This window comes from Oncorhynchus nerka, linkage group LG5 (genome assembly GCF_034236695.1).
Source record: "Oncorhynchus nerka isolate Pitt River linkage group LG5, Oner_Uvic_2.0, whole genome shotgun sequence".
Classification (NCBI taxonomy): domain Eukaryota; kingdom Metazoa; phylum Chordata; class Actinopteri; order Salmoniformes; family Salmonidae; genus Oncorhynchus; species Oncorhynchus nerka.
Window position 1 is genome coordinate 10,268,220 of NC_088400.1, and position 23,622 is coordinate 10,291,841.

Consider the following 23,622-nt stretch of genomic DNA (forward strand, 5'->3'; position numbering starts at 1 on the left):
CTACCTCTGGCTGTCAGGAACGCAGACCTTGTGGTAAGGGTTAGGGTTAGGGTTAGAAGAGGGACATCGGCACAGGGCTGCTAGGTCTACCTCTGGCTGTCAGGAACGCAGGCCTTGTGGTAAGGGTTAGGGTTAGAAGAGGGACATCGGCACAGGGCTGCTAGGTCTACCTCTGGCTGTCAGGAACGCAGGCCTTGTGGTAAGGGTTAGGGTTAGAAGAGGGACATCGGTACGGGGCTGCTAGGTCTACCTCTGGCTGTCAGGAACGCAGGCCTTGTGGTAAGGGTTAGGGTTAGAAGAGGGACATCGGTACAGGGCTGCTAGGTCTACCTCTGGCTGTCAGGAACGCAGGCCTTGTGGTAAGGGTTAGAAGAGGGACATCGGTACGGGGCTGCTAGGTCTACGTCTGGCTGTCAGGAACGCAGGCCTTGTGGTAAGGGTTAGGGTTAGGGTTAGAAGAGGGACATCGGTACGGGGCTGCTAGGTTTACCTCTGGCTGTCAGGAACGCAGGCCTTGTGGTAAGGGTTAGGGTTAGAAGAGGTACGTTGGTACGGGGCTGCTAGGTCTACCTCTGGCTGTCAGGAACGCAGGCCTTGTGGTAAGGGTTAGGGTTAGAAGAGGGACATCGGTACGGGGCTGCTAGGTTTAACTCTGGCTGTCAGGAACGCAGGCCTTGTGGTAAGGGTTAGAAGAGGTACATCGGTACGGGGCTGCTAGGTCTACCTCTGGCTGTCAGGAACGCAGGCCTTGTGGTATGGGTTAGGGTTAGGGTTAGAAGAGGGACATCGGTACGGGGCTGCTAGGTCTACCTCTGGCTGTCAGGAACGCAGGCCTTGTGGTAAGGGTTAGGGTTAGAAGAGGGACATCGGTACGGGGCTGCTAGGTCTACCTCTGGCTGTCAGGAACGCAGGCCTTGTGGTAAGGGTTAGGGTTAGAAGAGGGACATCGGTACGGGGCTGCTAGGTCTACCTCTGGCTGTCAGGAACGCAGGCCTTGTGGTTAGGGTTAGGGTTCGAAGAGGGACATCGTTCTACCACCATTTTACTTTGATCTATTCTAGAGCTCCTTAGTAGATGTCCATGGCTAATACATTTATTCTGCAAGTGCAGTGTGAGGGAATGACACAATCCTGATGGGGACTATTAGGGTTGCAAAAATTCCTGGAACTTTCAATATATTTCCTTGTTTTCCAGAAATCCTGGTTGGATGATTCCGGATTCTAGAAACCTCCAACCGGGATTTCGGGAAAACAAGGGAATATATTGAAAGTTCCCTGAATTTTGCAACCTTAGTGACTATAACTAATGACGGAATCCCACTGTGACTACACCTAATGACGGAATCCCAATGTGACTACACCTAATGACGGAATCCCAATGTGACTATAACTAATGACGGAATCCCACTGTGACTACACCTAATGACGGAATCCCAATGTGACTACACCTAATGACGGAATCCCAATGTGACTACACCTAATGACGGAATCCCAATGTGACTACACCTAATGACGGAATCCCACTGTGACTACACCTAATGACGGAATCCCAATGTGACTACACCTAATGACGGAATCCCAATGTGACTACACCTAATGACGGAATCCCAATGTGACTATAACTAATGACGGAATCCCACTGTGACTACACCTAATGACGGAATCCCACTGTGACTACACCTAATGACGGAATCCCACTGTGACTACACCTAATGACGGAATCCCACTGTGACTACACGTAATGACGGAATCCCACTGTGACTACACCTAATGACGGAATCCCAATGTGACTATAACTAATGACGGAATCCCACTGTGACTACACCTAATGACGGAATCCCACTGTGACGTAATCCCACTGTGACTACACCTAATGACGGAATCCCACTGTGACTACACCTAATGACGGAATCCCAATGTGACTATAACTAATGACGGAATCCCACTGTGACGGAATCCTACTGTGACTATACCTAATGACGGAATCCCACTGTGACTATACCTAATGACGGAATCCCAATGTGACTATAACTAATGACGGATTCCCACTGTGACTATACCTAATGACGGAATCCCACTGTGACTATACCTAATGACGGAATCCCACTGTGACTACACCTAATGACGGAATCCCACTGTGACTACACCTAATGACGGAATCCCACTGTGACTACACCTAATGACGGAATCCCACTGTGACTACACCTAATGACGGAATCCCACTGTGACTATAACTAATGACGGAATCCCACTGTGACTACACCTAATGACGGAATCCCAATGTGACTACACCTAATGACGGAATCCCAATGTGACTACACCTAATGACGGAATCCCAATGTGACTACACCTAATGACGGAATCCCACTGTGACTACACCTAATGACGGAATCCCAATGTGACTACACCTAATGACGGAATCCCAATGTGACTACAACTAATGACGGAATCCCAATGTGACTACACCTAATGACGGAATCCCAATGTGACTACACCTAATGACGGAATCCCAATGTGACTACACCTAATGACGGAATCCCAATGTGACTACACCTAATGACAGTCTTCTCTCTTCCTTTCCAGTTAGGACCTCTGAGTCTGTTTGCCATGGGGATAATAGCAGTCCACTGTATGAATCTGCTTGCAAAATGTTCCCACCACCTCAGTGCAAAGTAAGTGGAGCCTTTCTCACACCATTTGTCTGAAGCACTTCTCAGTTGTTCCATAATTATAACATTATAATATTATTATTATATATATAACAAGTCAGTTAAGAACAAATTCTTATTTAAATTGACAGCCTACCCCGGCCAAACCCGGACTCCCAATCACGGCCGGTTGTGATACAGTCTGGATTTGAACCAGGGTGTCTGTAGTGACGCCTCAATCACACTGCCTTAGACCGCTGTGCCACTCTGAAGACCCATAAACAGATCCAATTGAACAAAAATACAGTGGGGCAAAACACATCTGGGCCCATATTCAGTTTTTCCATTCAGACCAAAATGAATAAGGTTACATGGACAGGGTAGTCCTGATCCCAGATCTGAATCTGGGCCCTGAGTTATGTTCCCTCTGTTCTAGGTTGAACAAGCCCTTTCTGGACTATGGTGATGCTGTGCAGTATGGTATGGAGAATGTCTCGTGGCTGAGAAGGCACTCAATATGGGGGAGGTAAATATATGTAGAATGTGTCTACAGTGGAACGTGTCTACAATAGTTACTACTGTAGTTACAGTAGTGTGTCTACAGTAGTTACAGTGGAACGTGTCTACAGTAGTTACAGTAGTGTGTCTACAGTAGTTATAGTAGAATGTGTCTACAGTAGAGTGTGTCTACAGTAGTTACTACTGTAGTTACAGTAGAGTGTGTCTACAGTAGTTACAGTAGTGTCTACAGTAGTTACAGTAGAGTGTGTCTACAGTAGTGTCTACAGTAGTTACAGTAGTGTCTACAGTAGTTACAGTAGAGTGTCTACAGTAGTTACAGTAGAATGTCTACAGTAGTTACAGTAGAATGTCTATAGTAAAATGTGTCTACAGTAGAGTGTGTCTACAGTAGTTACTACTGTGTCTACAGTAGAGTGTGTCTACAGTAGTTACAGTAGAGTGTGTCTACAGTAGTGTGTCTACAGTAGTTACAGTAGTGTGTCTACAGTAGTTACAGTAGAGTGTGTCTACAGTAGAGTGTGTCTACAGTAGTTACAGTAGAGTGTCTACAGTAGTTACAGTAGAGTGTCTACAGTAGTTACAGTAGAATGTCTATAGTAGAATGTGTCTACAGTAGAGTGTGTCTACAGTAGTTACAGTAGTGTGTCTACAGTAGTTACAGTAGTGTGTCTACAGTAGTTACAGTAGTGTGTCTACAGTAGTTACAGTAGAGTGTGTCTACAGTAGTTACAGTAGAGTGTCTACAGTATTTACAGTAGAGTGTGTCTACAGTAGAGTGTGTCTACAGTAGAGTGTGTCTACAGTAGTTACAGTAGAGTGTGTCTACAGTAGTTACAGTAGAGTGTGTCTACAGTAGTTACAGTAGTGTGTCTACAGTAGTTACAGTAGAGTGTCTACAGTAGAGTGTCTACAGTAGTTACAGGAGTGTGTCTACAGTAGTTACAGTAGAGTGTGTCTACAGTAGAGTGTGTCTACAGTAGAGTGTGTCTACAGTAGTGTGTCTACAGTAGAGTGTGTCTACAGTAGTTACAGTAGAGTGTGTCTACAGTAGTTACAGTAGAGTGTGTCTACAGTAGTGTGTCTACAGTAGTTACAGTAGCGTGTGTCTACAGTAGTGTCTACAGTAGATTGTGTCTACAGTAGTTACAGTAGATTGTGTCTACAGTAGAGTGTGTCTACAGTAGTTACAGTAGAGTGTGTCTACAGTAGTTACAGTAGTGTGTCTACAGTAGTTACAGTAGAGTGTGTCTACAGTAGTTACAGTAGATTGTGTCTACAGTAGAGTGTGTCTACAGTAGTGTGTCTACAGTAGTCACAGTAGATTGTGTCTACAGTAGTTACAGTAGTGTGTCTACAGTAGTTACAGTAGTGTGTCTACAGTAGTGTGTGTCTACAGTAGAATGTGTCTACAGTAGAATGTGTACAGTAGTTACAGTAGAATGTGTCTACAGTAGAATGTGTACAGTAGTTACAGTAGAATGTGTCTACAGTAGAATGTGTCTACAGTAGTTACAGTAGAATGTGTCTACAGTAGTTACAGTAGAATGTGTCTACAGTAGAGTGTGTCTACAGTAGTTACAGTAGATTGTGTCTACAGTAGAATGTGTCTACAGTAGTTACTGTAGAATATGTCTACAGTAGAGTGTGTCTACAGTAGTTACATGATTGTGTCTACAGTAGATTGTGTCTACAGTAGAATGTGTCTACAGTAGTTACTGTAGAATATGTCTACAGTAGAGTGTGTCTACAGTAGTTACAGGATTGTGTCTACAGTAGAATGTGTCTACAGTAGAATGTGTACAGTAGTTACTGTAGAATATGTCTACAGTAGTGTGTCTACAGTAGTTACAGGATTGTGTCTACAGTAGAATGTGTCTACAGTAGAATGTGTACAGTAGTTACAGTAGAATGTGTCTACAGTAGAATGTGTCTACAGTAGAATGTGTACAGTAGTTACTGTAGAATGTGTCTACAGTAGTTACAGTAGAATGTGTCTACAGTAGAATGTGTACAGTAGTTACTGTAGAATGTGTCTACAGTAGTTACAGTAGAATGTGTCTACAGTAGAATGTGTACAGTAGTTACTGTAGAATGTGTCTACAGTAGTTACAGTAGAATGTGTCTACAGTAGAATGTGTACAGTAGTTACAGTAGAGTGTCTACAGTAGTTACAGTAGAATGTCTATAGTAGAATGTGTCTACAGTAGAGTGTGTCTACAGTAGTTACAGTAGTGTCTACAGTAGTTACAGTAGAGTGTGTCTACAGTAGTTACAGTAGAGTGTGTCTACAGTAGTTACAGTAGAGTGTGTCTACAGTAGTTACAGTAGAGTGTGTCTACAGTAGTTACAGTAGAGTGTGTCTACAGTAGAGTGTGTCTACAGTAGTTACAGTAGAGTGTGTCTACAGTAGTTACAGTAGAATGTGTCTACAGTAGTTACAGTAGAATGTGTCTACAGTAGAATGTGTCTACAGTAGAGTGTGTCTACAGTAGTTACAGTAGAGTGTGTCTACAGTAGAGTGTGTCTACAGTAGTTACAGTAGAGTGTGTCTACAGTAGTGTGTCTACAGTAGTTACAGTAGAGTGTGTCTACAGTAGTGTGTCTACAGTAGTTACAGTAGAGTGTGTCTACAGTAGAGTGTGTCTACAGTAGTTACAGTAGAGTGTGTCTACAGTAGTTACAGTAGAGTGTGTCTACAGTAGAGTGTGTCTACAGTAGTTACAGTAGAGTGTCTACAGTAGTTACAGTAGAGTGTCTACAGTAGTTACAGTAGAATGTCTATAGTAGAATGTGTCTACAGTAGAGTGTGTCTACAGTAGTTACAGTAGTGTGTCTACAGTAGTTACAGTAGTGTGTCTACAGTAGTTACAGTAGTGTGTCTACAGTAGTTACAGTAGAGTGTGTCTACAGTAGTTACAGTAGAGTGTCTACAGTATTTACAGTAGAGTGTGTCTACAGTATTTACAGTAGTGTGTCTACAGTAGAGTGTGTCTACAGTAGTTACAGTAGAGTGTGTCTACAGTAGTTACAGTAGAGTGTGTCTACAGTAGTTACAGTAGAGTGTGTCTACAGTAGTTACAGTAGTGTGTCTACAGTAGTTACAGTAGAGTGTCTACAGTAGAGTGTCTACAGTAGTTACAGGAGTGTGTCTACAGTAGTTACAGTAGAGTGTGTCTACAGTAGAGTGTGTCTACAGTAGTTACAGTAGAGTGTGTCTACAGTAGAGTGTGTCTACAGTAGTGTGTCTACAGTAGAGTGTGTCTACAGTAGTTACAGTAGAGTGTGTCTACAGTAGTTACAGTAGAGTGTGTCTACAGTAGTGTGTCTACAGTAGTTACAGTAGCGTGTGTCTACAGTAGTGTCTACAGTAGATTGTGTCTACAGTAGTTACAGTAGATTGTGTCTACAGTAGAGTGTGTCTACAGTAGTTACAGTAGAGTGTGTCTACAGTAGTTACAGTAGTGTGTCTACAGTAGTTACAGTAGAGTGTGTCTACAGTAGTTACAGTAGATTGTGTCTACAGTAGAGTGTGTCTACAGTAGTGTGTCTACAGTAGTCACAGTAGATTGTGTCTACAGTAGTTACAGTAGTGTGTCTACAGTAGTTACAGTAGTGTGTCTACAGTAGTGTGTGTCTACAGTAGAATGTGTCTACAGTAGAATGTGTACAGTAGTTACAGTAGAATGTGTCTACAGTAGAATGTGTACAGTAGTTACAGTAGAATGTGTCTACAGTAGAATGTGTCTACAGTAGTTACAGTAGAATGTGTCTACAGTAGTTACAGTAGAATGTGTCTACAGTAGAGTGTGTCTACAGTAGTTACAGTAGATTGTGTCTACAGTAGAATGTGTCTACAGTAGTTACTGTAGAATATGTCTACAGTAGAGTGTGTCTACAGTAGTTACATGATTGTGTCTACAGTAGATTGTGTCTACAGTAGAATGTGTCTACAGTAGTTACTGTAGAATATGTCTACAGTAGAGTGTGTCTACAGTAGTTACAGGATTGTGTCTACAGTAGAATGTGTCTACAGTAGAATGTGTACAGTAGTTACTGTAGAATATGTCTACAGTAGTGTGTCTACAGTAGTTACAGGATTGTGTCTACAGTAGAATGTGTCTACAGTAGAATGTGTACAGTAGTTACAGTAGAATGTGTCTACAGTAGAATGTGTCTACAGTAGAATGTGTACAGTAGTTACTGTAGAATGTGTCTACAGTAGTTACAGTAGAATGTGTCTACAGTAGAATGTGTACAGTAGTTACTGTAGAATGTGTCTACAGTAGTTACAGTAGAATGTGTCTACAGTAGAATGTGTACAGTAGTTACTGTAGAATGTGTCTACAGTAGTTACAGTAGAATGTGTCTACAGTAGAATGTGTACAGTAGTTACAGTAGAGTGTCTACAGTAGTTACAGTAGAATGTCTATAGTAGAATGTGTCTACAGTAGAGTGTGTCTACAGTAGTTACAGTAGTGTCTACAGTAGTTACAGTAGAGTGTGTCTACAGTAGTTACAGTAGAGTGTGTCTACAGTAGTTACAGTAGAGTGTGTCTACAGTAGTTACAGTAGAGTGTGTCTACAGTAGAGTGTGTCTACAGTAGTTACAGTAGAGTGTGTCTACAGTAGTTACAGTAGAATGTGTCTACAGTAGTTACAGTAGAATGTGTCTACAGTAGAATGTGTCTACAGTAGAGTGTGTCTACAGTAGTTACAGTAGAGTGTGTCTACAGTAGAGTGTGTCTACAGTAGTTACAGTAGAGTGTGTCTACAGTAGTGTGTCTACAGTAGTTACAGTAGAGTGTGTCTACAGTAGTGTGTCTACAGTAGTTACAGTAGAGTGTGTCTACAGTAGAGTGTGTCTACAGTAGTTACAGTAGAGTGTGTCTACAGTAGTTACAGTAGTGTGTCTACAGTAGTTACAGTAGTGTGTCTACAGTAGTTACAGTAGAGTGTGTCTACAGTAGAGTGTCTACAGTAGTTACAGGAGTGTGTCTACAGTAGAGTGTGTCTACAGTAGAGTGTGTCTACAGTAGTTACAGTAGTGTGTCTACAGTAGTTACAGTAGAGTGTGTCTACAGTAGTTACAGTAGATTGTGTCTACAGTAGAGTGTGTCTACAGTAGTGTGTCTACAGTAGTCACAGTAGATTGTGTCTACAGTAGTTACAGTAGTGTGTCTACAGTAGTTACAGTAGTGTGTCTACAGTAGTGTGTGTCTACAGTAGAATGTGTCTACAGTAGAATGTGTACAGTAGTTACAGTAGAATGTGTCTACAGTAGAATGTGTCTACAGTAGTTACAGTAGAATGTGTCTACAGTAGAATGTGTACAGTAGTTACAGTAGAATGTGTCTACAGTAGAATGTGTCTACAGTAGTTACAGTAGAATGTGTCTACAGTAGTTACAGTAGAATGTGTCTACAGTAGAGTGTGTCTACAGTAGTTACAGTAGAATATGTCTACAGTAGAGTGTGTCTACAGTAGTTACAGGATTGTGTCTACAGTAGAATGTGTCTACAGTAGTTACTGTAGAATATGTCTACAGTAGAGTGTGTCTACAGTAGTTACAGGATTGTGTCTACAGTAGAATGTGTCTACAGTAGAATGTGTACAGTAGTTACTGTAGAATATGTCTACAGTAGTGTGTCTACAGTAGTTACAGGATTGTGTCTACAGTAGAATGTGTCTACAGTAGAATGTGTACAGTAGTTACAGTAGAATGTGTACAGTAGAATGTGTCTACAGTAGAATGTGTACAGTAGTTACTGTAGAATGTGTCTACAGTAGTTACAGTAGAATGTGTCTACAGTAGAATGTGTACAGTAGTTACTGTAGAATGTGTCTACAGTAGTTACAGTAGAATGTGTCTACAGTAGAATGTGTACAGTAGTTACAGTAGAGTGTCTACAGTAGTTACAGTAGAATGTCTATAGTAGAATGTGTCTACAGTAGAGTGTGTCTACAGTAGTGTGTCTACAGTAGTTACAGTAGTGTGTCTACAGTAGTTACAGTAGAGTGTGTCTACAGTAGTTACAGTAGAGTGTGTCTACAGTAGTTACAGTAGAGTGTGTCTACAGTATTTACAGTAGAGTGTGTCTACAGTAGAGTGTTACAGTAGTTAGTAGAGTGTCTACAGTAGTTACAGTAGTGTGTCTACAGTAGTTACAGTAGAGTGTGTCTACAGTAGTTACAGTAGAATGTGTCTACAGTAGTTACAGTAGAGTGTGTCTACAGTAGTTACAGTAGAATGTGTCTACAGTAGAGTGTGTCTACAGTAGTTACAGTAGAGTGTCTACAGTAGTGTGTGTTACAGTAGAGTGTGTCTACAGTAGAGTGTGTCTACAGTAGTTACAGTAGAGTGTGTCTACAGTAGAGTGTGTCTACAGTAGTTACAGTAGAGTGTGTCTACAGTAGAGTGTGTCTACAGTAGTTACAGTAGAGTGTGTCTACAGTAGAGTGTGTCTACAGTAGTTACAGTAGAGTGTGTCTACAGTAGAGTGTGTCTACAGTAGTTACAGTAGAGTGTGTCTACAGTAGAGTGTGTCTACAGTAGTTACAGTAGAGTGTGTCTACAGTAGAGTGTGTCTACAGTAGTTACAGTAGAGTGTGTCTACAGTAGAGTGTGTCTACAGTAGTTACAGTAGAGTGTGTCTACAGTAGAGTGTGTCTACAGTAGTTACAGTAGAGTGTGTCTACAGTAGAGTGTGTCTACAGTAGTTACAGTAGAGTGTGTCTACAGTAGTTACAGTAGAGTGTGTCTACAGTAGTTACAGTAGAGTGTGTCTACAGTAGAGTGTGTCTACAGTAGTGTGTCTACAGTAGTTACAGTAGTGTGTATACAGTAGTTACAGTAGTGTGTCTACAGTAGTGTGTGTCTACAGTAGAATGTGTCTACAGTAGAATGTGTACAGTAGTTACAGTAGAATGTGTCTACAGTAGAATGTGTCTACAGTAGTTACAGTAGAATGTGTCTACAGTAGAATGTGTACAGTAGTTACAGTAGAATGTGTCTACAGTAGAATGTGTCTACAGTAGTTACAGTAGAATGTGTCTACAGTAGTTACAGTAGAATGTGTCTACAGTAGAGTGTGTCTACAGTAGTTACAGTAGAATATGTCTACAGTAGAGTGTGTCTACAGTAGTTACAGGATTGTGTCTACAGTAGAATGTGTCTACAGTAGTTACTGTAGAATATGTCTACAGTAGAGTGTGTCTACAGTAGTTACAGGATTGTGTCTACAGTAGAATGTGTCTACAGTAGAATGTGTACAGTAGTTACTGTAGAATATGTCTACAGTAGTGTGTCTACAGTAGTTACAGGATTGTGTCTACAGTAGAATGTGTCTACAGTAGAATGTGTACAGTAGTTACAGTAGAATGTGTACAGTAGAATGTGTCTACAGTAGAATGTGTACAGTAGTTACTGTAGAATGTGTCTACAGTAGTTACAGTAGAATGTGTCTACAGTAGAATGTGTACAGTAGTTACTGTAGAATGTGTCTACAGTAGTTACAGTAGAATGTGTCTACAGTAGAATGTGTACAGTAGTTACAGTAGAGTGTCTACAGTAGTTACAGTAGAATGTCTATAGTAGAATGTGTCTACAGTAGAGTGTGTCTACAGTAGTGTGTCTACAGTAGTTACAGTAGTGTGTCTACAGTAGTTACAGTAGTGTGTCTACAGTAGTTACAGTAGAGTGTGTCTACAGTAGTTACAGTAGAGTGTGTCTACAGTATTTACAGTAGAGTGTGTCTACAGTAGAGTGTGTCTACAGTAGTTACAGTAGAGTGTGTCTACAGTAGTTACAGTAGAGTGTGTCTACAGTAGTTACAGTAGAATGTGTCTACAGTAGTTACAGTAGAATGTGTCTACAGTAGAATGTGTCTACAGTAGAGTGTGTCTACAGTAGTTACAGTAGAGTGTGTCTACAGTAGAGTGTGTCTACAGTAGTTACAGTAGAGTGTGTCTACAGTAGAGTGTGTCTACAGTAGTTACAGTAGAGTGTGTCTACAGTAGAGTGTGTCTACAGTAGTTACAGTAGAGTGTGTCTACAGTAGAGTGTGTCTACAGTAGTTACAGTAGAGTGTGTCTACAGTAGAGTGTGTCTACAGTAGTTACAGTAGAGTGTGTCTACAGTAGAGTGTGTCTACAGTAGTTACAGTAGAGTGTGTCTACAGTAGAGTGTGTCTACAGTAGTTACAGTAGAGTGTGTCTACAGTAGAGTGTGTCTACAGTAGTTACAGTAGTGTGTCTACAGTAGTTACAGTAGAGTGTGTCTACAGTAGTTACAGTAGAGTGTGTCTACAGTAGTTACAGTAGAGTGTGTCTACAGTAGAGTGTGTCTACAGTAGTGTGTCTACAGTAGAGTGTGTCTACAGTAGTTACAGTAGATTGTGTCTACAGTAGAGTGTGTCTACAGTAGTGTGTCTACAGTAGTCACAGTAGATTGTGTCTACAGTAGTTACAGTAGTGTGTCTACAGTAGTTACAGTAGTGTGTCTACAGTAGTGTGTGTCTACAGTAGAATGTGTCTACAGTAGAATGTGTACAGTAGTTACAGTAGAATGTGTCTACAGTAGAATGTGTCTACAGTAGTTACAGTAGAATGTGTCTACAGTAGAATGTGTCTACAGTAGAATGTGTACAGTAGTTACAGTAGAATGTGTCTACAGTAGAATGTGTCTACAGTAGTTACAGTAGAATGTGTCTACAGTAGTTACAGTAGAATGTGTCTACAGTAGAGTGTGTCTACAGTAGTTACAGTAGATTGTGTCTACAGTAGAATGTGTCTACAGTAGTTACTGTAGAATATGTCTACAGTAGAGTGTGTCTACAGTAGTTACAGGATTGTGTCTACAGTAGATTGTGTCTACAGTAGAATGTGTCTACAGTAGTTACTGTAGAATATGTCTACAGTAGTGTCTACAGTAGTTACAGGATTGTGTCTACAGTAGAATGTGTCTACAGTAGAATGTGTACAGTAGTTACAGTAGAATGTGTCTACAGTAGAATGTGTCTACAGTAGAATGTGTACAGTAGTTACTGTAGAATGTGTCTACAGTAGTTACAGTAGAATGTGTCTACAGTAGAATGTGTACAGTAGTTACAGTAGAATGTGTCTACAGTAGAATGTGTACAGTAGTTACTGTAGAATGTGTCTACAGTAGTTACAGTAGAATGTGTCTACAGTAGAATGTGTACAGTAGTTACTGTAGAATGTGTCTACAGTAGTTACAGTAGAATGTGTCTACAGTAGTTACAGTAGAATGTGTCTACAGTAGAATGTGTACAGTAGTTACTGTAGAATGTGTCTACAGTAGTTACAGTAGAATGTGTCTACAGTAGTTACAGTAGAATGTGTCTACAGTAGAATGTGTACAGTAGTTACTGTAGAATGTGTCTACAGTAGTTACAGTAGAATGTGTCTACAGTAGAATGTGTCTACAGTAGTTACTGTAGAATGTGTCTACAGTAGAATGTGTCTACAGTAGTTACTGTAGAATGTGTCTACAGGAAGGTTATGAATCACATTAAATGTAGTCTGTAATAACAAGTTGAACTCCCTCTAGTCTTCTATATTATGGCTTGTGTTTTCACCTTATTCACTAAGTGTTTGGTTTAATATCTGGTGTTTTCAGTCCCCTCTAATGTTTAGAAACAATGTTTATTTGTGTCCTTGTCCCTGTTTTCCTTCAGGCGGATAGTGAACGTGTTTCTGATCATCACCCAGCTGGGTTTCTGCTGTGTCTACTTCGTCTTCCTCAGTGACAACGTCAAACAGGTAGGGGACATGTCATCAAGTTGACTAGTACTGTTTCACACCACCAGGTGGTGGTGTTTCCTTCTTCCTGAGCAGTACCAGCAGTTTGGATGTTATCATCACTGGAGTCGACAAGATACCAGCAGTTTGGATGTTATCATCACTGGAGTCGACAAGATACCAGCAGTTTGGATGTTATCATCACTGGAGTCGACAAGATACCAGCAGTTTGGATGTTATCATCACTGGAGTCGACAAGATACCAGCAGTTTGGATGTTATCATCACTGGAGTCGACAAGATACCAGCAGTTTAGATGTTATCATCACTGGAGTGGACAAGATACCAGCAGTTTAGATGTTATCATCACTGGAGTCGACAAGATACCAGCAGTTTGGATGTTATCATCACTGGAGTCGACAAGATACCAGCAGTTTGGATGTTATTTTTTAAAATTTTTATTTGACCTTTTATTTATACAGGTTTTTTCTCATTGAGATATCTCTTTTCCAAGACAGATCTGGTCCAATAGCAGCACAGGGAACAACGTTTCAGACAAAACAACTTACATACACGAACACAACATTAAACAAAACTATAAACACACATACAGTACAACAGATACATAATACAATTAAAAACACAAACATCTTGACTAAAAACAGCTGGCCTAAAAATAATTACACTCTTCTATGATATATACATCGATCAAGTGTTTTAAACTCCACCAATGAAACTCGATCATCACATTTTAAAATGTTCAGGAGAGAATTCCAGGACCACGGTGCTGAATAACTAAAACTATTTCTACCAGGACCTGTTCTAATTTTTGGTTCTGTTAGAAGCAAATCAGATTGGGACCGTAATTTATATTTATTTACTGACCTGACTAAAAAAGAACAGAGATAAAATGGCATTTTACCCAGTATGACCTTATAAATCAGTGTATACCAGTGTTTAAGTCTACAACATGGCCTTATAAATCAGTGTATACCAGTGTTTAAGCCTACACAAGGTCAATGACGACCAGCCAACAGCGCTGTTGAGATCACAATGATGTGTAAGACGTTTCTGATTTGTAATGAACCTGAGGGCTGCATGATACACTGAATCAAGTGCTCTCAGGGTCGTGGTTGAGGCCTGCATATATATAACATAACTCAAATCTAAAACCGACAGTAATGTACATCGTACCAGCTCCTTCCTGGCCTTAAAAGCAAAACCAGCCTTATGCCGGTAATAAAATCCTATTTTCAGCTTGAGCTTCCTTATCAAGTTCTCTACATGCACAATGAAGCTCAGCTTATCATCAACCCACACATCCAAATATTTGTACACTTTAACGTTCTCTATAGTATGTCCAGCCAATGTAGCAATGACATGATTTGTAACATGCCTGGCATTTTAAAATACCATGCATTTTGTTTTACCTGAATTTAGAATCAGCTTTAAATCATACAGATTCTGTTGTATGATGTTAAATGCTCTTTGGGCATTTTCTAAAGCAAAAGATAAACTACTACCACTTGAATAAATAACAGTATCATCTGCATAAAAATTAACATCTACTGTTTCAATAAGATCCCCAATGTTGTTGATATACAAAATGAACAACAGTGGTCCTAAAATAGAACCTTGCGGAACACCTGAGCACACCTCTATGGACTCAGATTTAAAACCATCCGCCATTACATATTGTGTACATTTAAGTCATTTACATTACATTTAAGTCATTTAGCAGACGCTCTTATCCAGAGCGACTTACAAATTGGTGCTTTCACCTTATGACATCCAGTGGAACAGCCACTTTACAATAGTGCATCTAGGTCTTTTAAGGGGGGAGAAGGATTACTTTATCCTATCCTAGGTATTCCTTAAAGAGGTGGGGTTTCAGGTGTCTCCGGAAGGTGGTGATTGACTCCGCTGTCCTGGCGTCGTGAGGAGTTTGTTCCACCATTGGGGGCCAGAGCAGCGAACAGTTTTGACTGGGCTGAGCGGGAACTGTACTTCCTCAGTGGTAGGGAGGCGAGCAGGCCAGAGGTGGATGAACGCAGTGCCCTTGTTTGGGTGTAGGGCCTGATCAGAGCCTGGAGGTACTGAGGTGCCGTTCCCCTCACAGCTCCGTAGGCAAGCACCATGGTCTTGTAGCGGATGCGAGCTTCAACTGGAAGCCAGTGGAGAGAGCGGAGGAGCGGGGTGACGTGAGAGAACTTGGGAAGGTTGAACACCAGACGGGCTGCGGCGTTCTGGATGAGTTGTAGGGTTTAATGGCACAGGCAGGGAGCCCAGCCAACAGCGAGTTGCAGTAATCCAGACGGGAGATGACAAGTGCCTGGATTAGTACCTGCGCCGCTTCCTGTGTGAGGCAGGGTCGTACTCTGCGGATGTTGTAGAGCATGAACCTACAGGAACGGGCCACCGCCTTGATGTTATTTGAGAACGACAGGGTGTTGTCCAGGATCACGCCAAGGTTCTTAGCGCTCTGGGACGAGGACACAATGGAGTTGTCAACCGTGATGGCGAGATCATGGAACGGGCAGTCCTTCCCGGGAGGAAGAGCAGCTCCGTCTTGCCGAGGTTCAGCTTGAGGTGATGATCCGTCATCCACACTGATATGTCTGCCAGACATGCAGAGATGCGATTCGCCACCTGGTCGTCAGAAGGGGAAAGGAGAAGATTAATTGTGTGTCGTCTGCATAGCAATGATAGGAGAGACCATGTGAGGTTATGACAGAGCCAAGTGACTTGGTGTATAGCGAGAATAGGAGAGGGCCTAGAACAGAGCCCTGGGGGACACCAGTGGTGAGAGCACGTGGTGAGGAGACGGATTCTCGCCACGCCACCTGGTAGGAGCGACCTGTCAGGTAGGACGCAATCCAAGCGTGGGCCGCGCCGGAGATGCCCAACTCGGAGAGGGTGGAGAGGAGGATCTGATGGTTCACAGTATCGAAGGCAGCCGATAGGTCTAGAAGGATGAGAGCAGAGGAGAGAGAGTTAGCTTTAGCAGTGCGGAGCGCCTCCGTGATACAGAGAAGAGCAGTCTCAGTTGAATGACTAGTCTTGAAACCTGACTGATTTGGATCAAGAAGGTCATTCTGAGAGAGATAGCGGGAGAGCTGGCCAAGGACGGCACGTTCAAGAGTTTTGGAGAGAAAAGAAAGAAGGGATACTGGTCTGTAGTTGTTGACATCGGAGGGATCGAGTGTAGGTTTTTCAGAAGGGGTGCAACTCTCGCTCTCTTGAAGACGGGAGGGACGTAGCCAGCGGTCAGGGATGAGTTGATGAGCGAGGTGAGGTAAGGGAGAAGGTCACCGGAGATGGTCTGGAGAAGAGAGGAGGGATAGGGTCAAGCGGGCAGGTTGTTGGGGCGGCCGGCCGTCACAAGACGCGAGATGTCATCTGGAGAGAGAGGGGGAGAAAGAGGTCAGAGCACAGGGTAGGGCAGTGTGAGCAGAACCAGCGGTGTCGTTTGACTTAGCAAACGAGGATCGGATATCGTCGACCTTCTTTTCAAAATGGTTGACGAAGTCATCTGCAGAGAGGGAGGAGGGGGGGGAGGGGGAGGAGGATTCAAGAGGGAGGAGAAGGTGGCAAAGAGCTTCCTAGGGTTAGAGGCAGATGCTTGGAATTTAGAGTGGTAGAAAGTGGCTTTAGCAGCAGAGACAGAGGAGGAAAATGTAGAGAGGAGGGAGTGAAAGGATGCCAGGTCCGCAGGGAGGCGAGTTTTCCTCCATTTCCGCTCGGCTGCCCGGAGCCCTGTTCTGTACGATTTGATAGGTAACTTATAAACCAATCTAGAGCATGACCAGAAATTCCACAACATTTTAATCTTTGCACTAACACAGCATGGTCCACGGTGTCAAAAGCCTTTGACAAATCAATAAAAATAGACACACAATGTAACTTCTTATCAAGAGCACAGTGGATGTCATTTAAAACCTTCAATGTTACTGAAACAGTGCTGTGGCCAGGCCTAAAACCTGACTGCATTCCATTTAAGATGTTGTTTTCTTGGAAGTAGGCATTTAGCTGCCTACTAACTAAGGACTCCAGGACCTTTGACAGTACAGACAATTTTGATATGGGTCGATAGTTGTCAAGTAGTGAAGGATCTCCACCTTTCAGGAGAGGCGGTACAAAAGCAGATTTCCATAACTTGAGGTTTTCCTTAACATCCAGCGTAAGGTTAAATATACATGTTAAGGGGGAGCAGTGATGTCTGCAGCTAGGTGTAGCAGGCGGTGGTCTAGTTCATCAGGGCCAGGGGATTTTTTAAAATCAATTTCTTTCAGGGCTTTACACACTTCTGAAACAGAGAAGGATGAAAAGGAGAACTTGGTGAAGGAGTGCACAGGGGTGTCAGGTAAATTCATAGGGGGCTCAATTATACCTTTTGACCATTTCAAATAAACTGCCTGCATCTAAAAAATGCTGGTTCAAGGCTTTCAGAATGGAGGTTCTCTCAGTTACAATCTGTGTGTTGACCAACAGGAAGCTGTGTATCTTTTCTGCACTCCAAACCTTTCACTACTTGCCAAAATGTGGATGGATTATTTACATTTTGTGAAGTAGATTACAGGTAGTGGTCTGCTTTCAATTTACGGATCATAGCCACACCCATATTTCGAAGATGTTTAAAAGCCATCCAATCATCTGCCAAACCAGTCCCTCTTGCTTTAGCCCACGTAGCAGGATTTTTGTAAGTTCCTTAGTAAACCAAGAGTCTCTCTGGCCTTAATCCTGAATTAAAAAAAAGGGGGTTATGATCACTGGAGTGGACAAGATTCCAGCAGTTTAGATGTTATCATCACTGGAGTGGACAAGATTCCAGCAGTTTGGATGTTATCATCACTGGTGTGAACTAGATTCCAGCAGTTTGGATGTTATCATCACTGGTGTGAAATAGATTCCAGCAGTTTAGATGTTATCATCACTGGTGTGGACAAGATTCCAGCAGTTTGGATGTTATCATCACTGGAGTGGACAAGATTCCAGCAGTTTAGATGTTATCATCACTGGTGTGGACAAGATTCCAGCAGTTTGGATGTTATCATCACTGGTGTGAACTAGATTCCAGCAGTTTGGATGTTATCATCACTGGTGTGGACAAGATTCCAGCAGTTTAGATGTTATCATCACTGGTGTGGACAAGATTCCAGCAGTTTGGATGTTATCATCACTGGTGTGGACAAGATTCCAGCAGTTTAGATGTTATCATCACTGGTGTGGACAAGATTCCAGCAGTTTAGATGTTATCATCACTGGTGTGGACAAGATTCCAGCAGTTTGGATGTTATCATCACTGGTGTGGACAAGATTCCAGCCAAACTCTTCTGCTTGTTCTGTTACTTAGCTACAGTGCATTCGGAAAGTATTCAGACCTCTTGACTTTTTCCACATTTTGTTACGTTACAGCCTTATTCTAAAATGGATTAAATTGCCCCCCCCCCCCCCCATAAATCTACACACAATACCCCATAATGACAAAGCGAAAACAGGTTTTTAGACATTTTTACAAATGTATTAAAAACAAATACCTTATTTACATAAGTATTCAGACCCTTTGCTATGAGACTCGGAATTGAGCTCCAGTGCTTCCTGTTTTCCATTGATCGTCCTTGAGATGGTTTTACTACTTGATTGGAGTCCATCTGTGGTAAACTCATCGGACACTGTGAAAGCTGAAACCAAGTTTATTCTTCCCAAAGGATCGAACAGCTGAATCAACAAAAACATGTTTACAATAGTGGTGGTATTTGTGCCCCACTTTGGGTGAAGTCTCCTCCTTCTCGCTAAACATTGCAGCTTTATGACGGTTAAAGTAGCTTCCAGACCCAACCCATCTGTATGTCTACGGTGGAATCTCTCATTAGCTCCGCTTCCTCTGTCATGGCGTCTTCAAGCTCACCCATTATGCAGCTAGACCTCATTTCACGTGACCGCTTTCCCCCCTCCCGAGGAGAGACATGACGATCTTTACTGCTGCAGGTGCTGTACGGAGTACTGTGTGTGCACTCAATCTCCAGAATTCAGCCCTTGGTTATCTCTTGCTCAGCCCGTGCCCTCGGTTATCTCTTGCTCAGCCCGTGCCCTCGGTTATCTCTTGCTTAGCCCGTGCCCTCGGTTATCTCTTGCTCAGCCCGTGCCCTCGGTTATCTCTTGCTCAGCCCGTGCCCTCGGTTATCTCTTGCTCAGCCCGTGCCCTCGGTTATCTCTTGCTCAGCCCGTGCCACTTCCAGTTGAGAATATACACACTGCAACGCATGGGTCACTTCCTGACGACGTAGATCCACTAGATCACTCATTTGTGACGTGACTAACAGCCCCCCGGTTCTCCCATCGGTCTCCCAGTTACCAGCTACCAAGCCATGTGACATGAGTCCTCAAACTGATATCCCAACAATGCTACTAAAGTAATGCCCATGATGATGCATACCTCAAACTCCCTCATTTATACCGTAGTCCCATTCCAAGCTGTTACTATAGCCTTCTTCAATTACTGTCCCTACAGCGACTGCCGTGAGTAATTACTGAATGGAATCTGTCAAGTGTTCGCAGGTTGTTATGAATGGGGAAGAGACGAATGAAGTTGGAATATCCAACCTAACAAAACTCTGAGTCACAGGTTTCTTGAAAGTTGACAATAGTGATGGCATTTCAGACACTATCTTTTCTACTCTCACCATGATCTGGGTCTGTGTTAACGTTCAATTGAACTCCTAATAGACCCTATATTTTGCACAGTTAGCTTCGTAGAGAGACCGGAGGACAGTTATCTCCAGTAACAATATACAGTTGAGGTCGGAAGTTTGCATACACTTAGGTTGGAGTCATTAAAACTTGTTTTTCAACCACTCCACAAATTTCTTGTGAACAAACTGTTTTAAAAAAAAAAAAAAAAATTATTTGAATTTTACCTTTATTTTACTAGGCAAGTCAGTTAAGAACACATTCTTATTTTCAATGACGGCCTAGGAACAGTGGGTTAACTGCCTGTTCAGGGGCAGAACGACAGATTTGTACCTTGTCAGCTCGGGGATTCGAACTTGCAACCTTTCGGTTACTAGTCCAACGCTCTAACCACTAGTTAGAGTAGGCTACACGCCCCAGTGAACAAACTGTAGTTTTGGCAAGTCGGTTAGGACATCTACTTAGTGCATGACACAAGTAATTTTTCCAACAATTGTTTACAGACAGATTATTTCACTTAATTCACTGTATCTCAATTCCAGTGGGTCAGAAGTTTAGATACATGAAGTTGACTGTGCCTTTTAAACAGCTTGGAAAATTCCAGAAAATTATGTCATGGCTTTAGAAGCTTCTGATATGCTAATTGACATCATTTGAGTCAATTTGAGGTGTACCTGTGGATGTATTTGAAGGCCTTACCTTCAAACTCAGTGCCTCTTTGCTTGACATCTTGGGAAAATTCAAAAGAAATCAGCCAAGACCCGAGGAAAATAAACACAAGGACCTTGTGAAGGTGCTGGAGGAAACGGGTACAAAAGTATTTATATCCACAGTAAAACGAGTTCTATATTGACATAACCTGACAGGCCGCTCAGCAAGGAAGAAGCCACTGCTCCAAAACTGCCATAAAAAAGCCAGACTACGGTTTGCGACTGCACATGGGGACAAAGATTGTACTTTTTGGAGAAATGTCCTCTGGTCTGATGAAACTAAAATAGAACTGTTTGGCCATAATGACCATTGTTGTGTTTGGAGAAAAAAGGGGGAGACTTGCAAGCTGAAGAACACCATCCCAACTGTGAAGCATGGGAGGGGGGCAGCATCATGTTGTGGGGGTGATTGCTGCAGGAGGGACTGGTGCACTTCACAAAATAGATGGCATCATAAGGGAGGAAAATTATGTGGAAATATTGAAGCAACATCTCAAGGCATCAGTCAGGAAGTTAAAGCAATGACCCCAAGCATACTTCCGAAGTTGTGGCAAAATGGCTTAAGGACAACAAAGTCAAGGTATTGGAGTGGTCATCACAAAGCCCTGACTTCAGTCCTGTAGAGAATTTGTGGGAAGAACTGAAAAAGCGTGTGCGAGCAAGGAGGCCTACAAACCTGACTCTGTTACACCAGCTCTGTCAGGAGGAATGGGACAAAATTCACCCAACTTATTGTGGGAAGCTTGTGGAAGGCTACCTGAAACTTTTGACCTTAGTTAAACAATTTAAAGTCAATGCTACCAAATACTAATTGAGTGTATGTAAACTTCTGACCCACTGGGAATGTGATGAAAGAGACAAAAGCTTAAATAAATCATTCTCTCTACTATTATTCTGACATTTCACATTCTTAAAATAAATTGGTGATCCTAATTTACCTAACACAGCAAATTTTACTCTGATTAAATGTCAGGAATTGTGAAAAACTGAGTTTAAATGTATTTGGCTAAGGTGTATGTAAACTTCCAACTTCAACTGTACATAGTCTCTGGGAATGATACCACTCTATCACTACAACCTTCCTTAATGAGCCTCCACTGATCTCCACCCCAGTCACATTCCATCTCACTTAACAGCCTTCCTTAATGAGCCTCCACTGATCTCCACCCCAGTCACATTCCATCTCACTTAACAGCCTTCCTTAATGAGCCTCCACTGATCTCCACCCCAGTCACATTCCATCTTCCTTAACAACCTTCCTCAATGAGCCTCCACTGATCTCCACCCCAGTCACCTCCATCTCCCTTAACAACCTTCCTTAATGAGCCTCCACTGATCTCCACCCCAGTCACATTCCATCTCCCTTAACAACCTTCCTTAATGAGCCTCCACTGATCTCCACCCCAGTCACATTCCATCTCCCTTAAAAACCTTCCTTAATGAGCCTCCACCCCAGTCACATTCCATCTCCCTTAACAACCTTCCTTAATGAGCCTACACTGATCTCCACCCCAGTCACATTCCATCTTCCTAAATGAGCCTCCACTGATCTCCACCCCAGTCACATTCCATCTCCCTTAACAACCTTCCTTAATGAGCCTCCACTGATCTCCACCCCAGTCACATTCCATCTCCCTTAACAACCTTCCTTAATGAGCCTCCACTGATCTCCTCCCCAGTCACATTCCATCTCCCTTAACAACCTTCCTTAATGAGCCTCCACTGATCTCCACCCCAGTCACATTCCATCTCCCTTAACAACCTTCCTTAATGAGCCTCCACTGATCTCCACCCCAGTCACATTCAATCTCCCTTAACAACCTTCCTTAATGAGCCTCCACTGATCTCCTCCCCAGTCACATTCCATCTCCCTTAACAACCTTCCTTAATGAGCCTCCACTGATCTCCTCCCCAGTCACATTCCATCTCCCTTAAAAACCTTCCTTAATGAGCCTCCACTGATCTCCACCCCAGTCACATTCCATCTCCCTTAACAACCTTCCTTAATGAGCCTCCACTGATCTCCACCCCAGTCACATTCAATCTCCCTTAACAACCTTCCTTAATGAGCCTCCACTGATCTCCTCCCCAGTCACATTCCATCTCCCTTAACAACCTTCCTTAATGAGCCTCCACTGATCTCCTCCCCAGTCACATTCCATCTCCCTTAACAACCTTCCTTAATGAGCCTCCACTGATCTCCACCCCAGTCACATTCAATCTCCCTTAACAACCTTCCTTAATGAGCCTCCACTGATCTCCTCCCCAGTCACATTCCATCTCCCTTAACAACCTTCCTTAATGAGCCTCCACTGATCTCCTCCCCAGTCACATTCCATCTCCCTTAACAACCTTCCTTAATGAGCCTCCACTGATCTCCACCCCAGTCACATTCCATCTCCCTTAACAACCTTCCTTAATGAGCCTCCACTGATCTCCTCCCCAGTCACATTCCATCTCCCTTAACAACCTTCCTTAATGAGCCTCCACTGATCTCCACCCTAGTCACATTCCATCTCCCTTAACAGCCTTGTGCAAACCTTCTGTCTCAACCACAGGCCTCGTGTGAACCTCGCCTCCTGCTACAGATACATGTGCACATATAGCATTCCATCTAACCCATAACACACTAGTCACTACTCCTAATGCACTTCTACAGTTATAAACACACTAAAACATTCTTAAGTCAATTAGTCTATATATATCTGTCCTTCCTCTGGAACAATGATTCCACGAAACCTAAAAACAAGGAAGCAAAGAGGGGAAAAAAAGTTCATGTTTAATAATTTCACAGCACCTTTGACTTTAAACTGGGGGAAAAGAACTGTCCATCTGTTATGTTCTATGTCCTTGTGATGCCCGGCTCCTTCCATTTTCATCCTTGGGTGTTAATAACACAAGACACCGACTATGAGCCTTGTATGTATAATTCACTGTACCGTACCCTCCAGCAATCTATATGTATTGTTGCGATTTAACATTCAAATTCTGATGACATGGTAAAAAAAAATAAAAAATTTAAATGATGTTTGAACCTAGCTATCATCCAGTGAGTTCTCTAATCCCTCACTAAGGACAATTAAAGATAAGGTTTCTAAGGCCCTCCCTAGGCATAATACATTTGGGCAGTGCACCCACCCTTCACAGTTTGAGAGCAACTCTCTCTCGCTGAAGCTGAATCATAACTAAATCATTTTATAAATTATCCAACTCAAATTTAGAATGACAGTTCTTAGTGTTTTACTTTGAGTCTTATCACGTGAATTTGAGCTTCTCAACCTGGCACACATCATCA

At 42.5% G+C, this 23,622-nt stretch overlaps 1 protein-coding gene across 1 annotated transcript in view; it reads left to right on the plus strand.

The window, feature by feature from the left end:
- Nucleotides 1-23,622, plus strand: part of LOC115120910 (proton-coupled amino acid transporter 1-like) — a 100,438-nt gene that overhangs the window by 33,276 nt on the left and 43,540 nt on the right. The window contains exons 5-7 of the mRNA XM_065018346.1: nt 2,583-2,671; nt 3,084-3,173; nt 12,865-12,949. Of these exons, the coding sequence (XP_064874418.1) occupies nt 2,583-2,671; nt 3,084-3,173; nt 12,865-12,949 (264 nt within the window). The remainder of the gene's footprint in view (nt 1-2,582; nt 2,672-3,083; nt 3,174-12,864; nt 12,950-23,622) is intronic.